This window comes from Elephantulus edwardii, unplaced genomic scaffold (assembly GCF_000299155.1).
Source record: "Elephantulus edwardii isolate Elephantulus edwardi_28Jun2011 unplaced genomic scaffold, EleEdw1.0 scaffold00184, whole genome shotgun sequence".
In the NCBI taxonomy this organism is placed as follows: domain Eukaryota; kingdom Metazoa; phylum Chordata; class Mammalia; order Macroscelidea; family Macroscelididae; genus Elephantulus; species Elephantulus edwardii.
The window spans coordinates 1,974,377-1,998,103 of NW_006399934.1; the positions used below are offsets into that span (position 1 = coordinate 1,974,377).

The 23,727-nt window shown below is 46.7% G+C and overlaps 2 protein-coding genes across 2 annotated transcripts in view; both read left to right on the forward strand.

The window, feature by feature from the left end:
• Positions 1-1,723, forward strand: part of LSM2 (LSM2 homolog, U6 small nuclear RNA associated (S. cerevisiae)) — a 10,869-nt gene extending 9,146 nt beyond the window's left edge. Inside the window, 3 exon segments of the mRNA XM_006903788.1 lie at positions 1,246-1,276; positions 1,387-1,446; positions 1,552-1,723. Coding sequence (XP_006903850.1) covers positions 1,246-1,276; positions 1,387-1,446; positions 1,552-1,677 — 217 coding nt within the window. The 3' untranslated portion in view covers positions 1,678-1,723.
• A 3,033-nt stretch (positions 1,724-4,756) lies between these two features.
• On the forward strand, positions 4,757-23,509 carry VARS (valyl-tRNA synthetase). Its single transcript, XM_006896173.1, has 30 exons — positions 4,757-4,784; positions 5,034-5,455; positions 10,469-10,603; positions 10,699-10,837; positions 11,267-11,391; positions 11,481-11,565; positions 11,800-11,900; positions 12,037-12,164; positions 16,203-16,367; positions 16,631-16,712; positions 17,180-17,299; positions 17,398-17,506; positions 17,591-17,685; positions 17,884-17,974; positions 18,235-18,359; positions 18,446-18,549; positions 18,642-18,800; positions 18,904-18,994; positions 19,114-19,219; positions 19,302-19,372; positions 19,460-19,585; positions 19,757-19,861; positions 19,945-20,013; positions 20,720-20,798; positions 20,937-21,064; positions 21,428-21,583; positions 21,722-21,928; positions 22,002-22,113; positions 22,238-22,563; positions 23,374-23,509. The coding sequence occupies exons 2-30, from the start codon at positions 5,069-5,071 to the stop codon at positions 23,440-23,442; spliced, it is 3,795 nt and encodes a 1,264-aa protein (XP_006896235.1). The 5' UTR covers positions 4,757-4,784; positions 5,034-5,068; the 3' UTR covers positions 23,443-23,509.
• The last annotated feature ends 218 nt before the right edge of the window (positions 23,510-23,727 follow it).

The following is a 23,727-nucleotide window of genomic DNA, read 5'->3' on the forward strand; positions in this document are numbered from 1 at the left end:
GCGGCGTTCCCCTGGTCTGGCGGGCAGCGACGTGCGTTCCCCCCGAAGATTCATACCTCTTGTTCATAGGGTTTTTCTCAGTTACCATTGACGGGATGATATGTAACTACCAACACCACTGCCAGTACAGGCATTGTCAAATGTCATACCAGTTAGGACCATAGAGCTAAGAAAGAAACCAGCCCTATGTCTTTAAGTTCCCTCTTTTCTCCTCCTCGGACCTTTCTCACTGCATAGATATCTGTTACAGTCCAGGGCCTACAGCAAAGATTTGGAAGAGTTCTTACTCTCCCTTTTAGTCAGACCACTTATATGCCAAAGTCTCTTAAGGGATTGGATGAAATGACACCACGTGATTTAGTTCCAGCTGTTGAATACAAGAGAATGTTATTCCAAGCTTCTGAGCAGATAGGGATGTATGGTAAGTAGGTCTCTGGTATTGTGGATTTCAGAGACTTTGTAGACATAAAAAATTGGTGTTCCAACATTGCCAACTTTATTTTTGACAGAATTGAGGACATTTTAAAAACTGGCATTATTACTGACATTCAAACTTTTTTTTAATACTCCTCCTCAAAAGTAAATGAGGATGTGCAATTAAAGAACAGTTATTCTTTAACTATTGACACCACACACATTCTCTCTATTCTGTGTTTCTGGAAACTTGAATGTACAAGGCACATGGTTCGAATCCACAAGCTGCTCCACAGGAGAAGAATGGGCCGTCTCCTCCAGTGTGATTTACTGCCTCTGAAAACCCACTAGAGTGTCAGCTGTGGGTCACTTCTAACCCAGTAGCAAACAGCAATAACCTTGTAAGGGGGTTGCAAAAGTTACAAATACTATGAAGAATATAGGTCTAATATTTAATAATTGATTAATGGTAGCTTTTAAGAATATATTGGTTTAGGAGCTCTGGTGTCAAGAAGCTGCACGCGGCAATCCGGAAGCCGTGAGGTTCAAACCCACCAGATACTCTGCTGGAGGAGGGGCAGTCTCCTCCTGTGCCAGATGGATCAGATTCATGGTACACAACAAGAAAAGCGAGGTGGGGTGGAAAAGAGTATATTGATTTGAATGGAATGTAAGCTTAAAATACAGTTTTGAAAACATAGTTGGGTTGGGGGAGGAAGTGGAGTTTAAAATATTATTTTGTTACACTTTCCACAGCAATATCAGCTTTCAAGACATCTGTGTTGACTTGGGTGTAACTATTTGTTTTTTCTCTCTTTCCACCCTGAACAGCATATGTGGCACCCTCCATTCTGTGGATCAGGTGAGATGATAGCGAGAGTCCAGAGCTGGTCTTGGGGGAAGAGTTTAAAGGTTAAATATTTGGGTCTTGTGTCCTCTAGGGTTAATGATGTACCTTTTTTTTTTTTTTAGTATCTGAACATCAAACTAACTGACATCAGTGTCACAGACCCTGAAAAATACCCTCATATGGTGAGTTGAGGATGATGGAAAACAAACATCTTCAAAAGTAGAAAGCCCCAGGGTGGGTAGAGGCCATTTTTAAAGATGTTTTCACATTTGTCCATTTTTGTGTAGTTATCCGTGAAGAACTGTTTCATCCGTGGCTCAGTGGTTCGCTATGTGCAGTTGCCAGCAGATGAAGTTGACACACAGTTGCTTCAGGATGCAGCAAGAAAGGAGGCCCTGCAGCAGAAACAGTGATGCTTCCTCTATTTTCCTTGCCTGTTCCATTGGGGACCCTTAACTCTCTCCTAACCCTGCGCTTCTCTCATCATAGGATTTTGTTTTGTTTTTAATAGTGAAGATTTTTATTGTTTTCAGTTGTTTGTGGTTTGTTGGTTTTTTTTTTCTTTTAAAGAATGAGTGAATGAGAATTAAGAATATTAATGGGAAGTAGCTATTCTGTTGAGAAAAGGAGGCTAAGTACAGTGAGGAACTGCAAAACTGCCTCAGTCTCTAGCACCTTCCCTTTTCTCTGTTTCCATAGAGGTGGAAGAGGGTCCCCTAGATCTCCCCAGAGCAGGATGTGAATTTGTCCCGCATCGGGAATAAAATTTATAATGCAAATTTGAGTTCTGGTTTTGTGGTCTTTTTGAGCAGAAATTTGAGGACAGGGAGAGGAATGGGGAGATAGTACAGTGATGCTGAATACTCTACACTCACTCTCACGTCTAAGAACCTAGCTCAACTCTGTAGCATTACCTTCCCTGTTAAAAACCTTATATATACCTGGACTGCATGCTTCCAGAATATCCCCCTATGCACATTTCTTATTTGGCCTTTTGTCTTATACTAACTAGAACTTTGCAACTGTTTCCATACCTGTCCAAGAAAACCCAGGTTATCCACCTCTGATGCCAAATGCATGGTAGGTAATGAATACCATTGTACACATCACATCCTATGGGACTCTTAAGCTCCAATACCATTCTACACACAGCATCCTATGGGAATCTCAGCTCACCCTGGCAGGTTTTATGCGGTCTTTGGTCCCTTTTCATCTGGGTGAGTTCAGAAACAAAAGGTACCAGTCCCTTTTGGGTTTTTTAGGTCTGGTAATTCATTTCAAGCATACAAACTGTTAAAGAGAAGGTCAAACCAGCAGAAAAAAGGAATGCTGCAGAGGTTTCAAAGCAAATTTATCACATAACTAGCTCTAATGAAATCCATCCTGCAAAAGGCCTTTTCTTGGTCTCACTACATGGCAAATACATGCATTCTGAGGGTTAGCATGGAGTCCCAACTTGGTCCCTCTTGGTCTGGTCAGCCTCCTATAGGCCTCAAGTGCAGTCAGGAAACAGAACTAAAGACCAGGTTGTTAATTAAGCAAGAGGCTGCCACATCTCCTTACTGCCTTTAAGTCTATTCTTCCATTTATGTGACAGAGCTATGAGACAAGAGCAATAATTGGCTTTGCATTTTTTTCCTTAAGTCAAAATTGTGACTAGTTATATAAAAGTATTCGTGTTTTTAAACAAATGACATAACTTGTTATAAATAGGACTGGGGAAGAACAAAACTATACAGCAACAGTTCTGCAACACAAGAAGATACAGTGTTATTAAGAGACCTTATAAAGAAACCATAACTGCCACTCAAGCAGATATATACACACCATGTTTATTGCGGCTTTGTTCACAGTAGGGAAGAGTTGAAAACAACCCAAGTGCCCATCAATAAATGAATGGCTAGAGAAACGCTGGGATATTCACACAATGGGATACTATGCAGCATTGAAAAACAAGGAACTCATGAAGTATGCAAAATGGCTGACCCTGGATGGAGGACATTATGCTGAGTGAAATATCTCAGTCACAAAAGGACAAATACTGCATAGGGCCACTGTTGTAAAATGGGACTGACATCAGGGTTGAGGGAAGACAGAAGGAAGGGAGGAATGATGTATACTGCATTGAAACAGATGAGGGAGAGAATTTTTTTTTGGGGGGCTTTTAAAAGGGATATATATATTACTGTCATGACAAGAGTCCAAAATAAGGGCTGCACAGGAGTGGACTTGTGGGGAGGGATTGCCTAACAAAGTTTTCAAGGAAAAGTGAATTGGGGGGAGAGGGTGGGCAGGGAGAAAAGTGCAACAATGGATGAATGGAAACCCTGATAAAATTAATAATAAAGACCTTAGAGGCCACCTAAAGTGATACTAGGGAGCTATGCTGGCCTAGTGGTAAGCTGCGCTGCGATAGTAAACGTCCCACTCCACCAGCTCACAGCTCCGCGGAAGGATGGGCAATCTCCTGTGTGATTTTTTTGTTGTTAGGTGCAGTATAACAGCTGTGGACCCTGCTCTATGCTGTGCCGACCTCATTGTCAGTGACATCTACCGCCATTACCCCAGTCACTCCATCTCATCCAGGGTCTTTTGTGCTGTCCCACCACCCTTCCAAGCATGATGTCCCTCTCCAAGGACAGGACCCTCCTTGCAAACATGCCCCAATGATAAGGAGCTTCAGAATCCTTGCCTCAATGATAAGGAGCTTCAGAATCCTTGCCTCAATGATAAGGAGCTTCAGAATCCTTGCCTCCAGGGAGCAGCCGGGTTTCACTTCCAGAACGAACTTGTTTGTTCTCTTAGCTGTCCATTCAATATTCTCCAGCACCACAACTGAAAGGCATCAGTTCTATCATCCCTTGTACATTGTCTAAGCTTTCTGATGCATAGCAAGTAATTTTGAAGACCATGGCCTGGATCAGGCACAACTTACTGCCTCTGAAAACCCATTGGAGGGTCAGTGACTAGTCGGTTCCAACTAAACCGCAAAGAAAATACCAAGAAAAGCCGGCATGACTGCGCTCTAGGGGTTGTGGTCCTGACAAAAGGGACCACGGTCAGTCACTCCCTGTTAGATAGCGGAGGTGCACCGCCCACAGGGCCCCGCCCGGCCCCGCCTCCTGGCTCCCGCGGGGGGACCGCACTGGCTGGCCCCGAGGACCCGAGCGGGTTGCCCGCGGCGGCGCCTGACGGCAGAGCTGCTCCGCTGACAGTCCGCTGCTGTTCCTGCGCCGCGTGCTGCTCCTCGTGAATTTGGCGCGCAGTGCCGGCTCCTTCTCAGGCCAACGTCGACGCGGACAGAGCCCTCACGGCAGGCGGGTCGCAGCCGCCCCTGCTAGGACCTTCGAGCCTGGGAACGCGCTCTGTCATAAAGGAGGGGACACGTGGGCGCCGAAAGCGCCTAGCCGGGCGCAGGAAGGTAGGGTTGCCCGAAGATCACCGCTGCTAACATCCCCATCTGCCTGGCTCCTCCGCCCGAACCCGCCACGGCCCGGCCCAGCCTCACCAGTTCGCTCCAGTACGTACCCGCTCCCCTAGCTTGGGTACTCCCGGGATGCTATAGGGTTCCCAGGAGCCCCACACTCTGGAGGACCGTGATAAGGGGGCCCGCCCCCCTCCGCCCCAGGTGCTCAGACACCCTTGACCTTTGAGGCTTGGTCAGAACCACAGCCCTGGGGGTCGAGTACCTTCGGCAGAGCAGTTCCCGCGAAGGTCGCCTGCTAGGACTTCCCTAGATCCCTGTCTTCCTCTGTCTCTTTCTCCCTAGGTTTGTTACACCGTACTCCGAGGCCCTGAATAACCATGTCCATCCTCTACGTCTCTCCTCACCCCGACGCCTTCCCCAGTCTCCGAGCCCTCATAGCTGCGCGCTATGGAGAGGCTGGAGAGGGTCCGGGATGGGGAGGTGCCCAACCCCGCATCTGTCTCCAGCCACCCCCGCCCAGCAGGACCCCCTTCCCCCCACCTCGTCTGCCTGCCCTGGAGCAAGGGCCCGGTGGACTGTGGGTGTGGGGAGCCACGGCTGTGGCCCAGCTGCTATGGCCAGCAGGCCTGGGGGGTTCTGGAGGTAGCCAGGCAGCTGCCCTCGTCCAACAGTGGGTCAGTTACGCGGACACCGAGCTCATACCAGCCGCCTGTGGGGCAACACTGCCAGCCCTGGGTCTCCGAAGCTCTGCCTATGACCCCCAGGTGAGTGGAAAGGAGGAGAGAACTGGGAGATTGAAATGAACAAAGCAAGGTTGGGAAGGGAAAGAAAGGTTAGGATGGATAATGAAAGAGAAGCCTGGCAGGGTAACCCCGGGCACATTTCTTAAACTTTGCGAGCCTTGGTTTCCCTATGCCTGTGAAACAAGTGATGCAATACATCCCTCACTGATTTAAGAAGGTGTGTGCAGAAAACTTCACACAGTGCCTTGATCTTCAAAGTCTTAAATGTCTGCTGAATCTGAAACTGGGGAGGATAGGAGTTAATTTGAAATTAAGGGGGGAAACAGTATGAGGCAGAGATGGACTTGGGCAGTTTGGGCAGGGAAGGGAATGAGTAATGAAATGAAGAAGAGAAGGAAGCAAATAACTAATAGATTGTGCTACCACGTTGTAATTGTCCCTCCAGAGTGTGGCTGTGCCTAAGCGTTTTTTTTTAGTCCCTAGCAGAATATTGAGCACATGGTGGATGTTTAGAATTTCATCACTGACCAACAGATGCTTATGGAGCGTAAACTCTGGTTTGCTCCTTCAAATCCAGGTCACCTTATATGAGAACTCTCATGGAGCTCCCTGCTGGCCCTTCACCTTGCTTTGTTTTTCTTCCTAGCACCAAAGGAGATTAAAATGAAGTAATGCATTATAGGTTTGCTTGTTTATTGTCTCCCTTTCTAAAATGTGAACTCCAGCAGATCAAAGGCTTGACCTAGTTGTTCAAGCTGTCACTTTAAACCTTAGCGTAGTGCCTGGCACATGAATAAACACAACAGTTACCATGACATTCATTCCGACTCACGGGGACCTCCTGTACCATAGAATTTTTTTTTTAATAATACTTGATTGTGTTGTAGGTGAATTTTAGCAAAGCAAGTTATGTTCCCCTTTAATAGGTTTTTTTCCCTTTAACAATTTTTATACAGATTTTTCTGTCCTATTAAAAGTTTTATGTGTCAACATTTGTCATTATGTACATTCTGTTTGTTCTGTTTTTATTAATCTAACTTTCCTTTCCCTTCTTGCCTTCTCTCCTTTGTTTTCAGATAAATGTTGATTGTTTGGTTTTATGCAGCTCTTTGTTTGAGGGAACATATTACTCATAGGTGATATTGTCTATTTTGTAAGCAAATCTCATTTCGCTGAAGGTGACCTGCAGATACGTCTTCAATTCCATGTTCAAAGATGATCTTTGAGGCAAGAAGCTGCACTGCAGTTGCTGCAGTCCTGAAGGCTCGTGGTTCGAATCCACCATATGCTCCTCTGGATAATATCAGAATATCCTGTGCCAGTCAGATCCGATCAGTACACAAGAAGAAGAAGGAAAAAAAAGATGTGCAAAGGTCGTCTTTGGACACTAGTCTCAGAGGTTTATCTAATCTCTTTCAGTTTAGTAGATTTGGCCTCCTTAAGGAATTTTATCTGACATTCTGTCATGTTCCTGCTCAGAATGGTCAATATTGATAGTCATATAGCATTTTAGCATCCACTTTTTCTAGTCTCAGATTTGAAGAGGTTGGAGTTCATGTAGGTTATTAGTTCTATGGATTGTTTTCTTCTCTTATCCTTTGATTGTCATAACTTTATTTTGTTCCTAATTATGTGGCTCATAAAAAATTATGGTTAGTATTGAGAAGAATAGAAATCCTAGAACACTTAATTGTGCTTATGTGAAACCTATACACAGACTAAGAATCATTTATCCTAATGACAGGTGAACAATTGCATGATTTAAAATCAGGAAAAGTGTGTGTCAGGGTTGTAAACCAAGCTCCATCATTTGAGAAGCTGAGCTCCATGAAGGAGAAGGTGACATCAGGATTGGAGGAAAACTCATCGATAACCTGTGTTATGCAGATGACAGAACCTTTCTTGCAGAAAATGAAGAGGATGTAAAGCATTTCCTCCACAAGAACAAAGACTGCAACCTTCAATATGGATTACATGTCAACATACAGGACATAAAAATCCTCAAAATATTGGTCCTCAACTGGACCAATAAGAAACATAGAAGAGATTGAAGTTGTCTAAAATTTGATTTTACTTGGATCCATAATTAGTACCCATGGTAGTAGCAGTCAAGAAGATCAAAAGATAAGTTGCATTGGAAAAATCTGTCAGAGTCCTCTTCAAAGTACTAAAAAACCATGATGTCGGTATAAAGAGTATGGCATGCTGGATCTAAGCCCTGATATTTTCAGTTGCTCCGCATGTATCTGAAAGTTGAATGCCTTTGGATTTGAATTGTTATGTTAGAGAAGAGTTCTAAATATCCCATGGACTGGCAAAAGAACAAATCTGTCTTGGAGGAAGTACACCAGAGTGCTTCTTAAAGGCAAGGGTAGTGAAACTTTGTCTCACATACTTTGAGCATGTTGTCGGGAGGGGCCAGTCCTGGGGAAAAGACATCATTCTGGGAAAGAAGGAGGGTCCGAGAAAGAAGGAAAATCCTTAACAAGATAAAGTGACTTTAACAATGAACTTGAGCACATGAGAGGTGAGGATGGCATAGACTAGGACAAGGTTCAGATCTGTCGTTTAGAAAGTTGGTTCTTTGAGTCAGTGTTCATTCCACAGCACCTGACAACAGTAACAACTGCTTTTGCTCTTAAATGGCTGCTTGCCCTTTTAAGACCACAGACATTAACTCACCAAACTTGGATATAAACCATTATTTTTTTGAAATGTGTTATATACCATTTGACAAGTTGTCTGCTGACATTGGTTTCCAGGCCCTTGAGGCCATAAACCAATCCGGTGTCTACATATGTCTAAGGAGTCTGTAATTTAGTGCTAAGTGTTTTGTTGGCTATGTGGAGGTATATATATGCAGAACGCATAGATGTGTTCTATGAAGAGTTCTGGTGACACAGTGTGTAACATATGAGACTGCTGACTGAAAGGTCAGCAGTTTGTATACATCTACCACTTTGTAGGAGAAAGACGAGTAGTCAGTATCCCCTATAAAGCTTTTCAGTCTGATGGAAGGTCACTATGTGTTAGAACCAAGACACTGAGGTTTTTGGTTTATAGATAATAGCACTGCCAGCCCAAAGGCGCAAATCTACAGTGTGGTGTTCTGTGCCATTCAGTCAGAACTAATGCATAGCTGACCCTCCAGCAGGTTTTCAGAGGTAGTAAATTACCCAAGAGGAGACTACCCATCTTTCTCCCATGTTGCAGCTGGTGATTTTGGACCATTTGCCTTTGGGATTGGAGTGCAGCTTCTTACCACTAGGCCACCAGAACTGTCTGTATGTTGTTACGTTCTGATAGGAGAATTGATACCTTTGAGCTGTGTTACTGGGGAAGAATATTGAATATACCATGGATTACTCTAGGAGAACAAACAGGTTCATCCTAGAGAGGGTAAAACCAGGCTGCTCCTTGGAAGCAAGGATTCTGAGCTCCATCTGACATCCTTTGGGCATGTTGTAAGGAGGGACTAGTCCTTGGAGAGGGACAGCATGCTTGGAAGGTTGGAGGGACAGCATAGGAGAGGAAGACCCTGGATAAGAAGGATTAATGGCTGTATGTTGTGTGCTCTAGCATCAGAGCAGACTCATAGCTGACCCTCCGGAGGGTTTTCAGAGGCAGTTAATTATGTGGGAGGAGATTGTCCATCTTTCCACAAAGCAGCTGGTGGCCTCGAACTGCATGCGTTGGGGATTGCAGCACAACTTGTTGCCACTAGGCAACCATTTGCTGGCAATGTCTGTATATACACTCAATTTTTTTTACAATAGTTGGATTATATGGTACTTATCTATTTGTGATTAATTTCACTCAGCACAACAAAACCAAAAACCCACTCCCATAGATTTGATTCCAACTCACAGCCAAATTTTACTTTAGCAGTGTAACTAACGTGTAACATACTATACCACATTCCCTGAATTCATCCATGTTATTAAGATGTTGTGTGGACTCTTCATTATTCTTTAAAGTTGTGTAATATTCCATTTTATGTAAGTTGTATAGTATGACTGGTTTATTCATCTGTTGATGAGCACTTGCTTCATGGGATTTTCTTTTTGTTATTTGTTTATAACTCATCCTTATTTAATATAGTCATTCAGGAACATGGACCAATGACAATTTCCTTAACTCAATCCAAAAAACTTCTTTACATTCCAAAATCATGTTGTATTCTGAAAGTTACTAGTCTTCCTTATTTCTTAAATTCTTCATGGAATCATAATTTCTGTAGAAAGATGCATGTGCCTTCTTTCTTGGTTCGGTTACTGCAAACTTAAAATTACAGTCTCCTGGAACATACTGAATGCTCTAGCAGTATGAATTCACAGATGCTTAGCTGGAAAGCCTCACATCTGAAGTTCATCTAAACACTGGAAGGTGTGGTTATTCTCCTTCAACATCTGTGCATCCTTCCTGACTGACAGAGAAACTCCACAGGGTATTCGGTAGTTGATTTTTCAGAAGCTGATCCCTAGCCCTTACTTGAGAGGTGCCTCCGGGTGGACTCTTATTTAATGCCAGCCTTTCAGTTAGCAACTGAGTGCATTTGTAGGACCCAGGGACACCTAACTAAGCACATAACCAAAACCCAACTCATTGTTATGGAGTTGATTCTGACCCACAGAGTAAAACTGCCTCCTAGGATTTCTAGGACTGTAATCCTTATATAAGTAGACTACCACACTTTTTCTCCAGAGGAGAAGTGGCTGGTAGGTCCAAACCACCAACCCTTCAATTAACTGGGTGCTCAATGACTAAAGTTCCTTACCAAACACATTAATTTATTTTAAAGAATTAATAAAATTTTTTTAAGCAACTACTGTGTTACCTCATATAATCTGTGATTAATAGTATCTGGTACATAATAGGTGTTTAAGGAAGCTGTTTTTGTTTGGTTTTTTATAATTTGAGAAGAAACTGACCTCAGAGGTTGAGGGGAGGGAGCCAGATGGATTGGATTCTGAGAACCAGGTGGGGATTGAGGTGCGCCAAGCCTTGTCTCACATCCCTTCCTCTTCCTTGCAGGCTGCACTTGGGGCACTGGGCCGAGCCCTGAGCCCCTTGGAGGAGTGGCTTAAGCTGCATACTTACCTGGCTGGGGAGGCCCCTACACTGGCTGACCTGGCAGCTGTAACAGCCTTGCTGTTGCCTTTCCGATATGTGAGTCACTGTGGCTTAGGGAAGGATGAGGGCAGCTCCTTTTGAGACCCCTCCTTAGGATGATGAAGGTTGCTCATTTCTTTTTTCCTTCCCAGGTCCTGGATCCCTCAGCCCGCCGGATCTGGGGTAACGTTACTCGCTGGTTTGTCACCTGTGTCCAGCAGCCAGAATTCCGAGCAGTTTTAGGAGAGGTGGTTCTGTACTCAGGGGCCAGACCTGTTTCCCAACAGCCAGGTGAGGGATTTTTGGAGTGGAAGGATTGTGATTCTCTAGGGCTTTCCAGGAGCTATGATGGCTTAGTGGTAAGGAATGTGCTGCCAGCCCAAAGATACGCAGTTCAAATCCACCAGCTGTTGCACGTGAGAATGATAGGCGGTCTCCTATCAAATGATTTACTGCCTTTGAAAACCAGCTGGAGGGTCGGTCAACTATGGGTGGGTTCCAACTCAGCAGTACACAGCAATGACAACAGAGCCTTGCATGTAACTAATTTCTTTCAAGAATAGTAGAATCATTTAAGGATTGAGAAGGGGATAGTGGGAGGATTTTCATGGGAGGGCCCACAGGCAACTACAGTAGCCCATCCGAAGTGTAGTGATATATATTCTTAGAAAGTCCCTAATGAGTTCAGGCTGAGTTTGCATTTTTTTTTTACTTCTTCAGGCTCTGATGTCCCTGCACCATCAAAGTCAGCTGCTCAGCTCAAGAAAGAGGCAAAGAAACGGGAAAAGCTAGAGAAATTCCAGCAAAAGCAGAAGATCCAGCAGCAGCAACAATCTTCAGGGGAGGTGAGAGACCGAGGGTGGAACTTGCAGAAAGGCTGGCACCTTGGGTGGGGTAACTGACGTCTGTACCTATGTCTTTTCCTCTTAAACAGAAGAAACCCAAACCTGAAAAGAGGGAGAAACGGGATCTTGGGGTCATTACCTATGACATCCCAACTCCACCAGGGGAAAAGAAAGGTATGAGGGTGGGAAAATAGATTCACCCTTCACTTCCACCTTCCTTAGCTCCGTTTCTTAAGCTTTTACTTCTTGCTTCATCCTTGCTCCCACTATGCTTTGTATGGTGGCAGGCCTCACAAACACTCAGTGATATCTTGTAATGTGAGGAAGGCCTAGAGCTCCTCTCTGCTGGCCTATTCCCTTCCACTTCCTTTCAGCCTTGGCACTGACCCCACTTCCCCTCTCCCCTAGATGTCAGTGGCACCATGCCCGACTCCTATAGCCCCCAGTATGTGGAAGCAGCCTGGTACCCTTGGTGGGAGCAGCAGGGCTTCTTCAAGCCAGAATATGGGGTGAGTGGGCATTACCACCCAGGTCTAGAGGGTATGAGGCAGGGAGGGGCAGGGTTGAAGGATACACTGATTGGGAGGTAGTGGGGATAGGTAACATGAGGCCTAAATGTGTATCCCATCCCTCCACTCCCATCAGCGTTCCAGCTTGTCAGCACCAAACCCCCGAGGCATCTTCATGATGTGCATCCCACCCCCCAACGTGACAGGCTCTCTGCACTTGGGCCACGCCCTCACCAATGCCATCCAGGATTCTCTGACTCGATGGTGAGCTTCTTTTCTCTCTGAGCTGAGCTGGTCCTTTCTACTCTCTCTCCCCATTGCTGTGACTTTCTTCTCTTCCCTGATTGGTACCCTCCGCCCACTTTCTTTTTTCTTTAATAATGTATTATTTTTATTGTTGACAGTATACATAGCAGACAGAGTTCTGTGGGGGATTTTGTTTGTTTTTGTATTATTTCTTATTATTTTTTGTGTGTGTACCATCAAATCAGATCTGACTGCTACAGGAGGAGATTGCCCCTTCTTCTACAGGAGAGCATCTGGTGGATTTGAACCACTTACCTATGGGATTGCAGTGCAGCTCCTTTCCACTAGGCCACCAGAGCTCCCTGGACAAAGTTTTGTGTTTTTTGTGGGTTTTTTTTATAAAATACATATTTTTATTAGTTTTAATGAAAATTTACAGAGACTTTGGATTTCCATTCATTCATTGTTGCACTCTTTTCCCTGCCCACCCCTTCCCCCCACAGTATACTCTTCTCTTTGAAAAGTAAAAGATAAATTCTTTCATTGTTTTATAATCCCTCCTCCCAGGGCCATTGCACTATGCAGCCTTCGTTCTGGACTCCTGTCATGACAATACTACCCAAACACGTATCACCTTTAAACAGTTTTCTCCCTCATCTGTTTAAATGCAGTATACATCATTTATCCCATCTTTCTCAGTCTCCCTCAACCCCAATGTCAATCCTGTTTTCAACAGTGGCACTATGCAGTATTTGTCCTTTTGTGACTGAGATATGTCGCTCAGAATAATGTCTTCCAGGATCACCCATTTTGAATATTTCATGAGTTCCTTGGTTTTTTATTTATTTTTTTAATTTAAATAGCATTCAGTTTATTACAAATATTTAGTGTTGGCTTCCCATATTCCCCCCTTTTGTTTGTATCATAATTATTATCTAGATGAGCATGAGTTCCTTATTTTTCAATGCAGCGTAGTATTCCATTGTGTGAATATACCAAAGCTGCTCTCTCCATTCGTTTGTTGATAGGCACTTGTTTCCAACTCCTTGCTGTTGTGAACAAAGCCGCGACAAACATGGGTGTGCATATATTTGCTTGGGTGGCATTTATGGTCTCTTTGGGGTATATTCCAAGTAGTGGAATTGCTGGGTCACAGAGTTTTTATAGGTATAATTTAGTATATTGATTATGTTCTTCTGAATTGTACAACCATTCTTACTTCCCTTTTTTGAGCTGTTCCTCCCACTTTAAAACCTTAAAGTTCTTAGCTAATCTTTCAAACTGTCAGTTTGATTCTATATGTTGTTGTTGTTAGGTGCCATCGAGTCGAGTACAACTCATAGCTACCCTATGGACAGCAGATATGAACCCTGTCCTGTCCTGTGCATCGTCATCATCTCTGACATACTTGGGTCCATTGCAGCAGTCACTGTGTCAATGAATGTATCTCATTGAGAATCTTCTCTTTCACTGACCCTCCACATTTTCTAAGCATGCTGTCGCTCTCCAAGGAATAACAACCTCTTCTTGGAACAAGCCCAAAGTATGGGAGATGAAGCTTTGTCATCTTTGCCTCCAAAGATCACTCTGGCTCTACTATCTGCAAAGTGCATAGTGTTTGTTCTTTTGGCAGTTCATGGGATAGTCAGTACTCTTCTCCAGTACCACAGCTAAAGGTATCAATTCTTCTGTCATCCTTATTCATTGTCCAGCTCTCAGATGCATAGCAAGTGATTGAAAAGACCATGCCCTGAATCAAGTGCACCTTAGTTTTCAAACTGATGTCATTGTTTGAGAGGTCCCTGACTACAGACTTTCCCAATGCAATATATTCTTTGATCTCCTGATAAGTTGTTGACAGTTTCAGTCTTTTCTCAATCTAGTATGATGTTGTCTGTCAGTCCAGTGGTGAGAATTTTTGTTTTCTCCAGATGTTGAGATATAATCTATATTGAAGGCTATAATCTTTGATCTTCTGTAGCAAGTGCTTCAAGTCCTCCTAACTTTCAGTAAGCAATGTTGTATCATCAGTATAATGCAGGTTATTGAACAATCTTCTGAGCCTGATGCCACATGCTACTCATAGAAGAGGCTAGCTTCTCATATAATTTCCTCAGCATACAGATTGAATAGATATGGTGAGAGAATACCATCCTGATGCACACCTTTCTTAGTTTTAAACCATGTAGTGTTCCCTTGCTCTGTTCACACAACAGCCTCTTGGTCTAGGTTTTGTTTGAGCACAATTAAAGGTTTTGGGTTGATTCCTTATAGGTCTTAAAAGAGTGTAATATTGAAGACAAACGTTCTTTACTAGTAATGCTAAAGGTTTTAAAAATTCCTTAAGGCATAATTTTTGCTTAAAGTTTAAAGAGTAACTCAGGGCAGTGGTTTCAGTGGTTCATTTCTTCAAGACTTCAGAAAATCTAGAATCTATAAGAATTTGAACTTCTGTTCTACGTTTTACCCCTTTTGATTAGGAATCGTCTGTAAATAGTCTTCTGTTTACGACATTTTGTTCCAGAAACTCCTTCAAAAATCTGTTCTGACAGAAGTCAAATATAATTTTATTATTATTATTAAATGTTATTAGTTTTAATGAACATTTACAGAGATTTTGGGTTTTCATTCATTCATTGTAGAAGTCAAATACAATTTTTAATGTCTTCAGTATTACTGCCTTTTTTATCACTATCTTTATAAATTCCTTTTTTTGTCTTTGGAAACTGAAAATATTTCACTTAAACACTTGCCAGTGAACATCAGAGATTGAGAATGTCAACAGATTACACACTGCATCATTGTATGTAACACCAAAACATACTTAGACTATTGTTCATGGTAATTGACCTATAATGAATCATTCATCAAAATACCCAGCCAGTGACAAAAGAAGCAATTAACCAAACTTTGTTTTCTCCTCCTATCCTGGCTCTCCTTCCTCTGTTGCTAGGAGGTAGAACAGAAGCACCAAGTATATTATTAGACCAGTTTACTGGGATGGCCCATGAAACCGTAACCTTAAATCTCTTTAAGTCAAAGAACCAAAAAAATCCCATGAAATGTTTGGTTGTCCATAAGCAGTTTAAGCAGCACTCCCCTCCCCCCCCCCCCCCCCCCCCCCCCCACTGCAAATGTATCTGTTATACAACTTTTACCAAATCGGCTTTTTACAAGTAGTTTATTGATTAGTGTAATTGGCTATGCAGCCCACTCTTCTTCATCCTTGGCTCTCAGCTCTGCCCTCTGGTGGCAGCACATCCATCATTTCTCTGTGATCATAGTCGAGTTGGCTTGATCCAGCATCCTCACTTTGGGCTCTCTACCTACCAAAAATGGCATTATTTTCACTTGAGAAAAAAAATGTTAATATGTTCTCTTCTTTTAGTCTTTTTATCTTCTAGGACAATATTCTTGTTGTTGTAACATCAATTTTTATTTTATACTCAGAGATGTTAGTTGTAAATTTGCAAAGGGAGAGGTGAATGGTTACTTCCTTGATACAGTCTTGAGGAATAGGACATATGTACAACATAAGGACACCTTGGTAACAAAGACCTGGACCAAGGAGGAAAGTTTCCGTAGAGCTGCTAGTGAATTCAAACTGCACATCTTTCAGTTAGCAGCTGAACACTTAACCATTGCACCACCAGGACTCTTTTTCTCACAGTGTAATATCTAAAAGTGTACATTTAGAACACCTGCTCCAGTGGGAGTCTTAGTCTCAAACAAACTGACTACATTTTTTTCCTTTACTGGTGTGAAGTGCTACTGTTAGTAACTACTAGTTTGCTTAGACCTCTTGTGTTCTCCTCTGTTCCTTTGTACTTCTGCTGTAACCTTTTGTTATAACTAGAGCTTTCTCATGCTTTACTGTCTAGTTGGACAGTAGCATCTTCTTTGTTGTTCTTTTTCAAAATTGTCTTGGCTTTTCCTTTAAGCGTATTGACTTTCTACCCACAAGCCTCTTCTCCCTTTGATGCCAGCCTCCCCTAGCCCAGCTAACCCTCTGGGTTGCCCTGGTGGTGAACTTGGTCCTCCACCCACCTCTCCTAGGCACCGCATGCGTGGAGAGACCACTCTGTGGAACCCGGGTTGTGACCATGCAGGCATTGCCACCCAGGTGGTAGTTGAAAAGAAACTGTGGCGTGAACAGGGGCTGAGCCGACACCAGCTGGGCCGAGAGGCCTTCCTGCGAGAAGTCTGGAAGTGGAAGGAGGAGTGAGTATGCACTGCAGCCCTGCTTCCCGACCCTGCCCTCCACATCCGCAGCAGAAATCTCTATCGCCTGTGACAGCTCCTGGCTGTATGGGGCAGAAATCCTCCTAGAGGCTGAGAATCACATGGCTCCCAACCTCATGTCAAGTTGAAGGGATGCCCAATCACCACACTACCACATCAAGCCCCCTCCCTGCCTTCCCCAGTGCCTTCTTCTAGCCCAGCCCTGAATACTTATCCTGGACGGCCTGTCTGTTCACTCCCAGGAAAGGTGACCGGATATACCACCAGCTGAAAAAACTTGGCAGTTCTTTGGACTGGGATCGAGCCTGTTTCACCATGGACCCTGTGAGTGTGAGGCATCTCAGCTGGAGTGAAGGGGGCACAAAGTGGAGAGAGCTGTATCCCCAGGACAGCAGCTTTTTCACAAGAAACCACTGAGGGCCCCGTTGCAGTCGTCACTCCCCACCCTTGGCGTGGCTCTTGCTCGCCTTCCCTGCTGTATTTCCTTCTACTCACCAAGCCTTGTTCATCCACGGAGCCTGCCCTGTCCCAGTGCTCTGCCCCAGCACTTGGCTCTTGCTGAATACTCCCTACCATTTCTGGCATCATCAGACATACTCTCTACCCTTTGTTTTTGTTGTCCCTTCTACCCTTCAAGAAAAGTACGTTACTCTTCCAGCTTATAAAGGGGTCTTAATACTGGGAGATGGGACTGCAGCCCCCTATTCTAGGCTAGCCAAAGCTCTCTGGACCTTGCTACTTGACCAGGCCCCTGCACACCAAGGGACATCTCTTTCTCTCACACCTCTCAGAAACTCTCCGTGGCTGTGACAGAGGCCTTTGTCCGGCTCCACGATGAAGGGGTTATCTATCGCAGTACCCGTCTGGTCAACTGGTCTTGTACCCTCAATTCTGCCATCTCAGATATCGAGGTGAGCCGCCCTCCTTCCCAGACCCTCCCCTTCTCCTCTTTTGTTTTTTTTTCCTCGACCCCAGCCCATGGCCACTTGTTTTTACTACCCTCTCACAGGTGGATAAGAAGGAACTTCCAGGCCGCACCCTGCTGTCTGTGCCTGGTTATAAGGAGAAAGTGGAGTTTGGGGTCCTTATCTCTTTTGCCTACAAGATCCAAGGCTCAGGTGGGACATCACCATTCTGGGCTGGATCGGGTGGGGGTGTGGGAGTGGGCCGGGCTGAGACCACCAGGCAACTTCTCCCCCTAGACAGTGACGAGGAGGTGGTGGTAGCAACAACTCGAATTGAGACGATGCTGGGTGATGTGGCTGTGGCGGTGCACCCCAAAGACCCCAGATACCAGGTAGTGAGGATATATTTGGGAGTGGGTGGGGTGGTAACTGAAACCCATAGCTAAAGAGAAACAATGAGATGCTCCATCTTCCAGCAGTTTCCTGACCCAGAAGATAGAGCCCTCAGTGGTCATTAGAGGCAGTTGGCTGTTGAGACAGAACCAAAAGGGAAGGGACTTGACGTTTTTGGCATTTTCTTCTGTTCCCAGCACCTGAAGGGGAAGAGTGTCATCCATCCGTTCGTGTCTCGGAGCCTTCCCATTGTCTTTGATGATTTTGTGGACATGGAGTTTGGTACAGGTAAGCAGGTACAGGCTGGTCCTGATGAGAGAGGAAGAATGGAGACCATGAAGCACCGTTGACCATCCATCTTTTTTTATTATATATATTAACTGCTTAATTTATTGACCACATTCTTAAAGAGAAATATTAGTCTCGACTGGATAGACTGGGCTTGGGCTGTGCATTTGGGAAGTGGAAGGAGGGCAGGCACAATCTGGGAGCATGTTCTTGAGGAATGGGGAGTGGGGCCTCTGCCAAAGATCTGATGTTACCCACAGGTGCGGTGAAGATCACACCTGCCCATGACCAGAATGACTACGAGGTTGGGCAGCGCCACGCACTAGAGGCTATCAGCATCATGGACTCGCGTGGGGCCCTCATCAATGTTCCCCCGCCTTTCCTGGTGAGGTTCCTGGGGCTTGGGGCTTGAGTTGGGGAATAGGAAGGCTTTTCTCTGCATGGCTGTGACAAAGCCTGTCTCTCACTCAGGGCTTGCCTAGGTTTGAGGCCAGAAAGGCGGTGCTGGCAGCGTTGAAGGAGCAGGGACTGTTCCGGGACATAAAGGACAACCCCATGGTGGTGCCCCTTTGCAAGTGAGGGTGGGGATGGAATGTGTAATGGAAGCAGGGAGGAGGTGGTAGAGGGGCTTCTCGGGGTGCTGACCAGCCCACTGTGTGCACGCTAGCCGTTCCAAAGACGTGGTAGAACCTATGCTGCGGCCACAGTGGTATGTGCGCTGTGGAGAGATGGCCCAGGCTGCCAGTGCTGCCGTGACAAGGGGCGACCTTCGCATCTTGCCTGAGTTCCATCAGCGGACATGGCACGCCTGGATGGACAACATCCGGTGAGTAGCACCATTAAGGTAAGGAACTGAGCTGAGCACAGTCTGGACCAAGGCATCTTCCTGCCCTCCCTGACTGAGCCACTATCGTACCCACCCTCTGCAGGGACTGGTGCATCTCCCGGCAGCTGTGGTGGGGCCATCGCATCCCAGCCTACTTCATCACCGTCAATGACCCTGCTGTTCCCCCTGGAGAGGTAAGGATGGGGCCAGGGCTGGTTGCTGGACCATCTGAAACAGCTGTGTGTTTAGTAGGGTGAGGGTTTAGAGGGAAAGACGTAGAGGCCTCTTGGGTACTCATCCTATCCCTTGGCAGGATCCTGATGAACGTTACTGGGTGAGCGGGTGCAATGAGGCAGAGGCCCAGGAGAAGGCAGCCAAGGTGTTTGGAGTGTCCCCTGATAAGATCAGCCTCCAGCAAGGCAAGGCGAGCCCTTTAGGGAGGGGGAGGGCCTCTGATCCTCTCACTCTTCTCTCTGACCTCTGACCTCTGGCCTCTTTCAGATGAGGATGTATTGGACACCTGGTTCTCCTCTGGCCTCTTCCCCTTCTCTATTCTGGGCTGGCCCAACCAGGTGGGTTCTTGGGGTCAAATAAGGGTTGGATGGAAGTCTTAGAGGTGGGGTGATTGGCTCCACCATCACACTGTCCTCTCTCCTCAGTCAGAAGACCTGAGTGTGTTCTACCCAGGAACGCTGCTGGAGACAGGCCACGACATCCTTTTCTTCTGGGTGGCCCGGATGGTCATGCTTGGCCTAAAGCTCACTGGCAGGCTGCCTTTCCGAGAGGTGTGAAGCCTGCTTAGATCCTTCCCCCAGCTCACCTCTCCTCTGCTCTGGGCTGGTGTCTTGAACTCAGCATGGGAGGGATATGGCGTGGAGCTTCTATAAAGACCTATAGGAGGAGGGCTGAGAGTTACTCGGGTTCATAGGCCACATGCCCATCTGCCTGCCCCATAGGTCTACCTCCACGCCATTGTTCGAGATGCCCACGGCCGGAAGATGAGCAAGTCTCTAGGCAATGTCATCGACCCCCTGGACGTCATCCATGGAGTCACCCTTCAGGTGGGGCTGGGCGATGGGTCAGGCTGAGAAGAGGCTGTGGGGGTGCTGCCGCAGCCAACTAACACTTAAATCATCACCCTCAGGGTCTCCATGACCAGTTAATAAACAGCAACCTGGATCCCAGTGAGGTGGAGAAGGCTAAGGAAGGACAGGTATGAAAGGGATGGAAGCAACCTGAGTGCTCATGGATAAAGAAAATGTGGTCCATGCACAAAGTGGGTATTACTCAGCCACTTGATGTCCTAATGCATGCCACAACTCGCGTGGTGAACATGGAAGATGTTACACTGAGGAAACTTAAGTCATTCATTAACAAATATTTTATGTTTTCATTGACATAAAAGTATCTAGAATAAGCAAATATACAGACAGACACCAAGGGTTATTGGTAGTTTTATGGGGTGGAAGGAGGGAGGGAGGGAAAGAGAGTCAATGCTTAGCACTGAGTTTCTTTTAGTCAGTCAGAGTCATTGCCGTGGAGTCAGAACCAACTCATAACTGACCACCGTGTGGTGAGTTTTTGAAAGTTGTAAGTCACTGGAGAGGAGATTGTCCATCCTGTGGAGCTACTGGTGCCTTCATCCTGCCAGAGAGGTGCCAGCTTTGGGTTAGGACTGCACCTCCCCATCCGCTAGGCCACAGAGCTCCCTGAGTTTCTATTAAAGATGATGGAAGCACTTGAAAATGGATAGTAGTGAAGTTTGTAACACAATGAATGTAGTTATTGAATTAGACACTCAAAATTTTTTTTAAATGGCAAATGTTATTAACATTTTCACCACAGTTTTTAAAAAATTAAAGGACATATCTGGAGGTGGGGTGGTTGAAGACACCTCTCCTTCTATCTCTTCCCTGTAGAAGACAGACTTCCCAGCAGGGATCCCTGAGTGTGGTACTGACGCTCTCCGATTTGGGCTCTGTGCCTACACGTCCCAGGGTATGGCCCCCACAGCCTCCCTTGTCTACCTCCTTTCTCCTTTCCTGAGGCCCACCCTCTCCTTCTCTACTCTTGGCCCTTGGTGAGATAGGCTGGAAAAGAAATTAAGTTAAGACTCAACTTTTCACCCTCACCTAGGCCGGGACATCAACTTGGATGTGAACCGGATATTGGGCTACCGCCACTTCTGCAACAAGCTCTGGAATGCCACCAAGTTTGCCCTCCGGGGCCTTGGGAAGGGCTTCGTGCCCTCACCTACCTCTGAGGTAAAGACCTGACATTGGCATGCAGGGGTGTGGGCAGCACCCACTCAAGCTGCTCCTCTGCCACTCCATTAACAGGATTATAGACAGAGTCCAAGGCCAGTTTCTGCCCTGAGGAACTTTCATGTAGTTGAGAGGTTGGGTGGATACAAGGAAAGCCCAGGGCATTGAGGCTTTCTCTAGAGGATGCTGGGGTATGTCCCTTCTCCCCAAGATACTAGACATGTGTTTGGTTGCTTTGAGGACCCCATCTGTCTCCTGGAATACAGAGCTGCCCATGCTCCTGCCCCATGGGTGGAAGATCTCTGTTTCCAGCCCCTGGCATGAGGAGGGCTCCCTGGCTCATACATTCACTTTCCCTCGAAGCCTGAAGGCCATGAGAGCCTGGTCGACCGCTGGATCCGAAGCCGGCTGGCTGAAGCCGTGAGGCTCAGCAACCAAGGTTTCCAGGCCTACGATTTCCCAGCAGTCACCACTGCCCAGTACAGCTTCTGGCTCTATGAGCTTTGTGATGTCTACCTGGTGAGAAGGAGCAAGTGGAGCCACAAGAAGGGGCAGGGATGGAGGGAGATAGCTTTGGAACCAGGTTTGCTGGGGGAGCTGCTGTGGAGCCTGAATCACCCCTTCGCTAACCATGACTCCTCCTGTACTCTCCCCTAGGAGTGCCTAAAGCCCGTGCTAAACGGAGTAGACCAGGTGGCGGCCGACTGTGCCCGACAGACCCTCTACACCTGCCTGGACGTTGGCCTGCGGCTCCTCTCCCCTTTTATGCCCTTTGTGACTGAGGAGCTATTCCAAAGGCTGCCCCGGCGGACACCACAAGCCCCCCCTAGCCTCTGTGTCACTCCCTACCCAGAGCCTTCGGAGGTATTGGATGTGGCCTGGAGGGGAGACTCTGGCCTTCCCTTTCAGCCTCCCTCATCTCCACTTCTGTCTCCAGTGCTCCTGGAAGGACCCTGAGGCTGAAGCCGCCCTTGAGCTGGCACTTAGCATCACACGAGTTGTGCGCTCCCTGCGTGCTGACTACAACCTCACCCGGACTCGGCCAGACTGTGAGCACCGGGCCCCTGTGCCTACCCTGTACCACAATCCCCTTTGCCTGCTCTGGTGACCTGGTGTCAGACCATCACTGACATGTCTCCTGGGCCAGGACTTACCTCCTCTATCTCTTGGCAGGTTTCCTGGAAGTAGCTGATGAGACCACCGGTGCCCAGGCCTCAGCCGTATCAGCCTACGTGCAGACCCTGGCCAGTGCAGGAGTGGTGGCTGTCTTGGCCTTGGGCGCTTCCGCACCACAAGGTTGTGCTGTAGCCCTGGCCTCTGACCGCTGCTCAGTCCACCTACAACTACAGGGCCTGGTTGACCCAGCTCGGGAGCTGAGCAAGCTGCAGGCCAAGCGAGGAGACGTGCAGCGACAAGCCCAGCGCCTGCGCGAACGCCGTGCTGCCCCAGGCTACCCAGCCAAAGTGCCCCAAGACGTCCAGGAGGCAGATAAAGCCAAGGTATGCGGTGGGGAAGCCTGTCACATTCCCCACCCCAGTAGCCCTTCCATCATAAAGTCCCATCCTTGGGAAATCTGGGAGGAGCACAGAGCCTGAGACTATGAACACATGGAGTTTGTGCCTGCAGGAGGTAGTGGAACCCCTCCTTTTATATGTGACAGAATGACATGACTCAGGGCCACACTGCAAATTTGAGACAGAATTAGACCTTGAACCGAGTATTCCTGCCTCTAGCCAGGCCATTCACACCCTACCTAATTGCCCTGAACATGGAATCCTACAGAACTGGGGCTGAGACCATATATACAGAGCCCCAAGTCTAACACTTACTATAGAGCCCACTAGTGTGCACCCCTCCACATACCGAAGAAACAGTAATGGCAGTTAAGAGTGGTCTCCACAGCTGAGCGTGGTTCCTCCCTGTCACTTCTCCCAGCAGCCCTCTATAAGTCACAGGGTGGGGCATCATCCCCTTTGTAAATGGAGGTTCAGTGACCTTGTGTTCCTGACCACTACACACTACCCAGGTTGGAGTGCTGAGAGCAGTCCTTTTTGTGGGGTCCATGGGCTCTGAGGCCTGTCTGTTCACTCTGGGAAAAGACAGACCCAAGAGAATGTGGTGCTGCTGGGGGGGCCAGTGAGAAGTCAGTGGGGGGAGTGGAGTAGAGATAAGTGCAAGTACTGACACTCCCTGAGGTACCTTCACATGGTCCTCAGCTATCTTGCTAACTCCTCTGTCAAACTGGCATTTGGAGGTCTGTTGTCCTGGACCTGAATCCTCACCATCCACCACCTCTGTTCTACCCCCAGCTCCAACAGACAGAAGCAGAGCTCAGGAAGGTGGAAGAAGCCATTGCCCTTTTTGAGAAGATGCTGTGATAGACTCAACTCCGACCCTCATGGCCCCACCATGGGGATGGCAGCAATAAACTATTTTGTCACAAAACCATTTCTTGTCTGTGTATTTAATAGGGGTGGGAGGGACAGAGGAAGGGCTGGGCTCTTGAAGGGTGTGAGCAGCAGGCGGTCTGCAGGCTGGGAGTGAGGCGCTGGGTCCTGATGGGCACGGAGATGCGTCTGTCTAGGTCTCTCTGGCACCATGCCAGGCCTGAGTCATGCTCCCTGGGCTCCCTCCTCCTTCATTCACCTCCGCACTGCAGCTGA

Coding starts and splice junctions, on each gene's coding strand:
- VARS (XM_006896173.1), top strand. CDS start 5,069: ATGTCCATCCTCTACGTCTCTCCTCACCCCGACGCCTTCCCCAGTCTC. Junction 18,360..18,445: donor ATGTTCCCCCGCCTTTCCTG/GTGAGGTTCCTG, acceptor TCTCTCACTCAG/GGCTTGCCTAGGTTTGAGGC. Junction 22,114..22,237: donor CACCCGGACTCGGCCAGACT/GTGAGCACCGGG, acceptor ATCTCTTGGCAG/GTTTCCTGGAAGTAGCTGAT.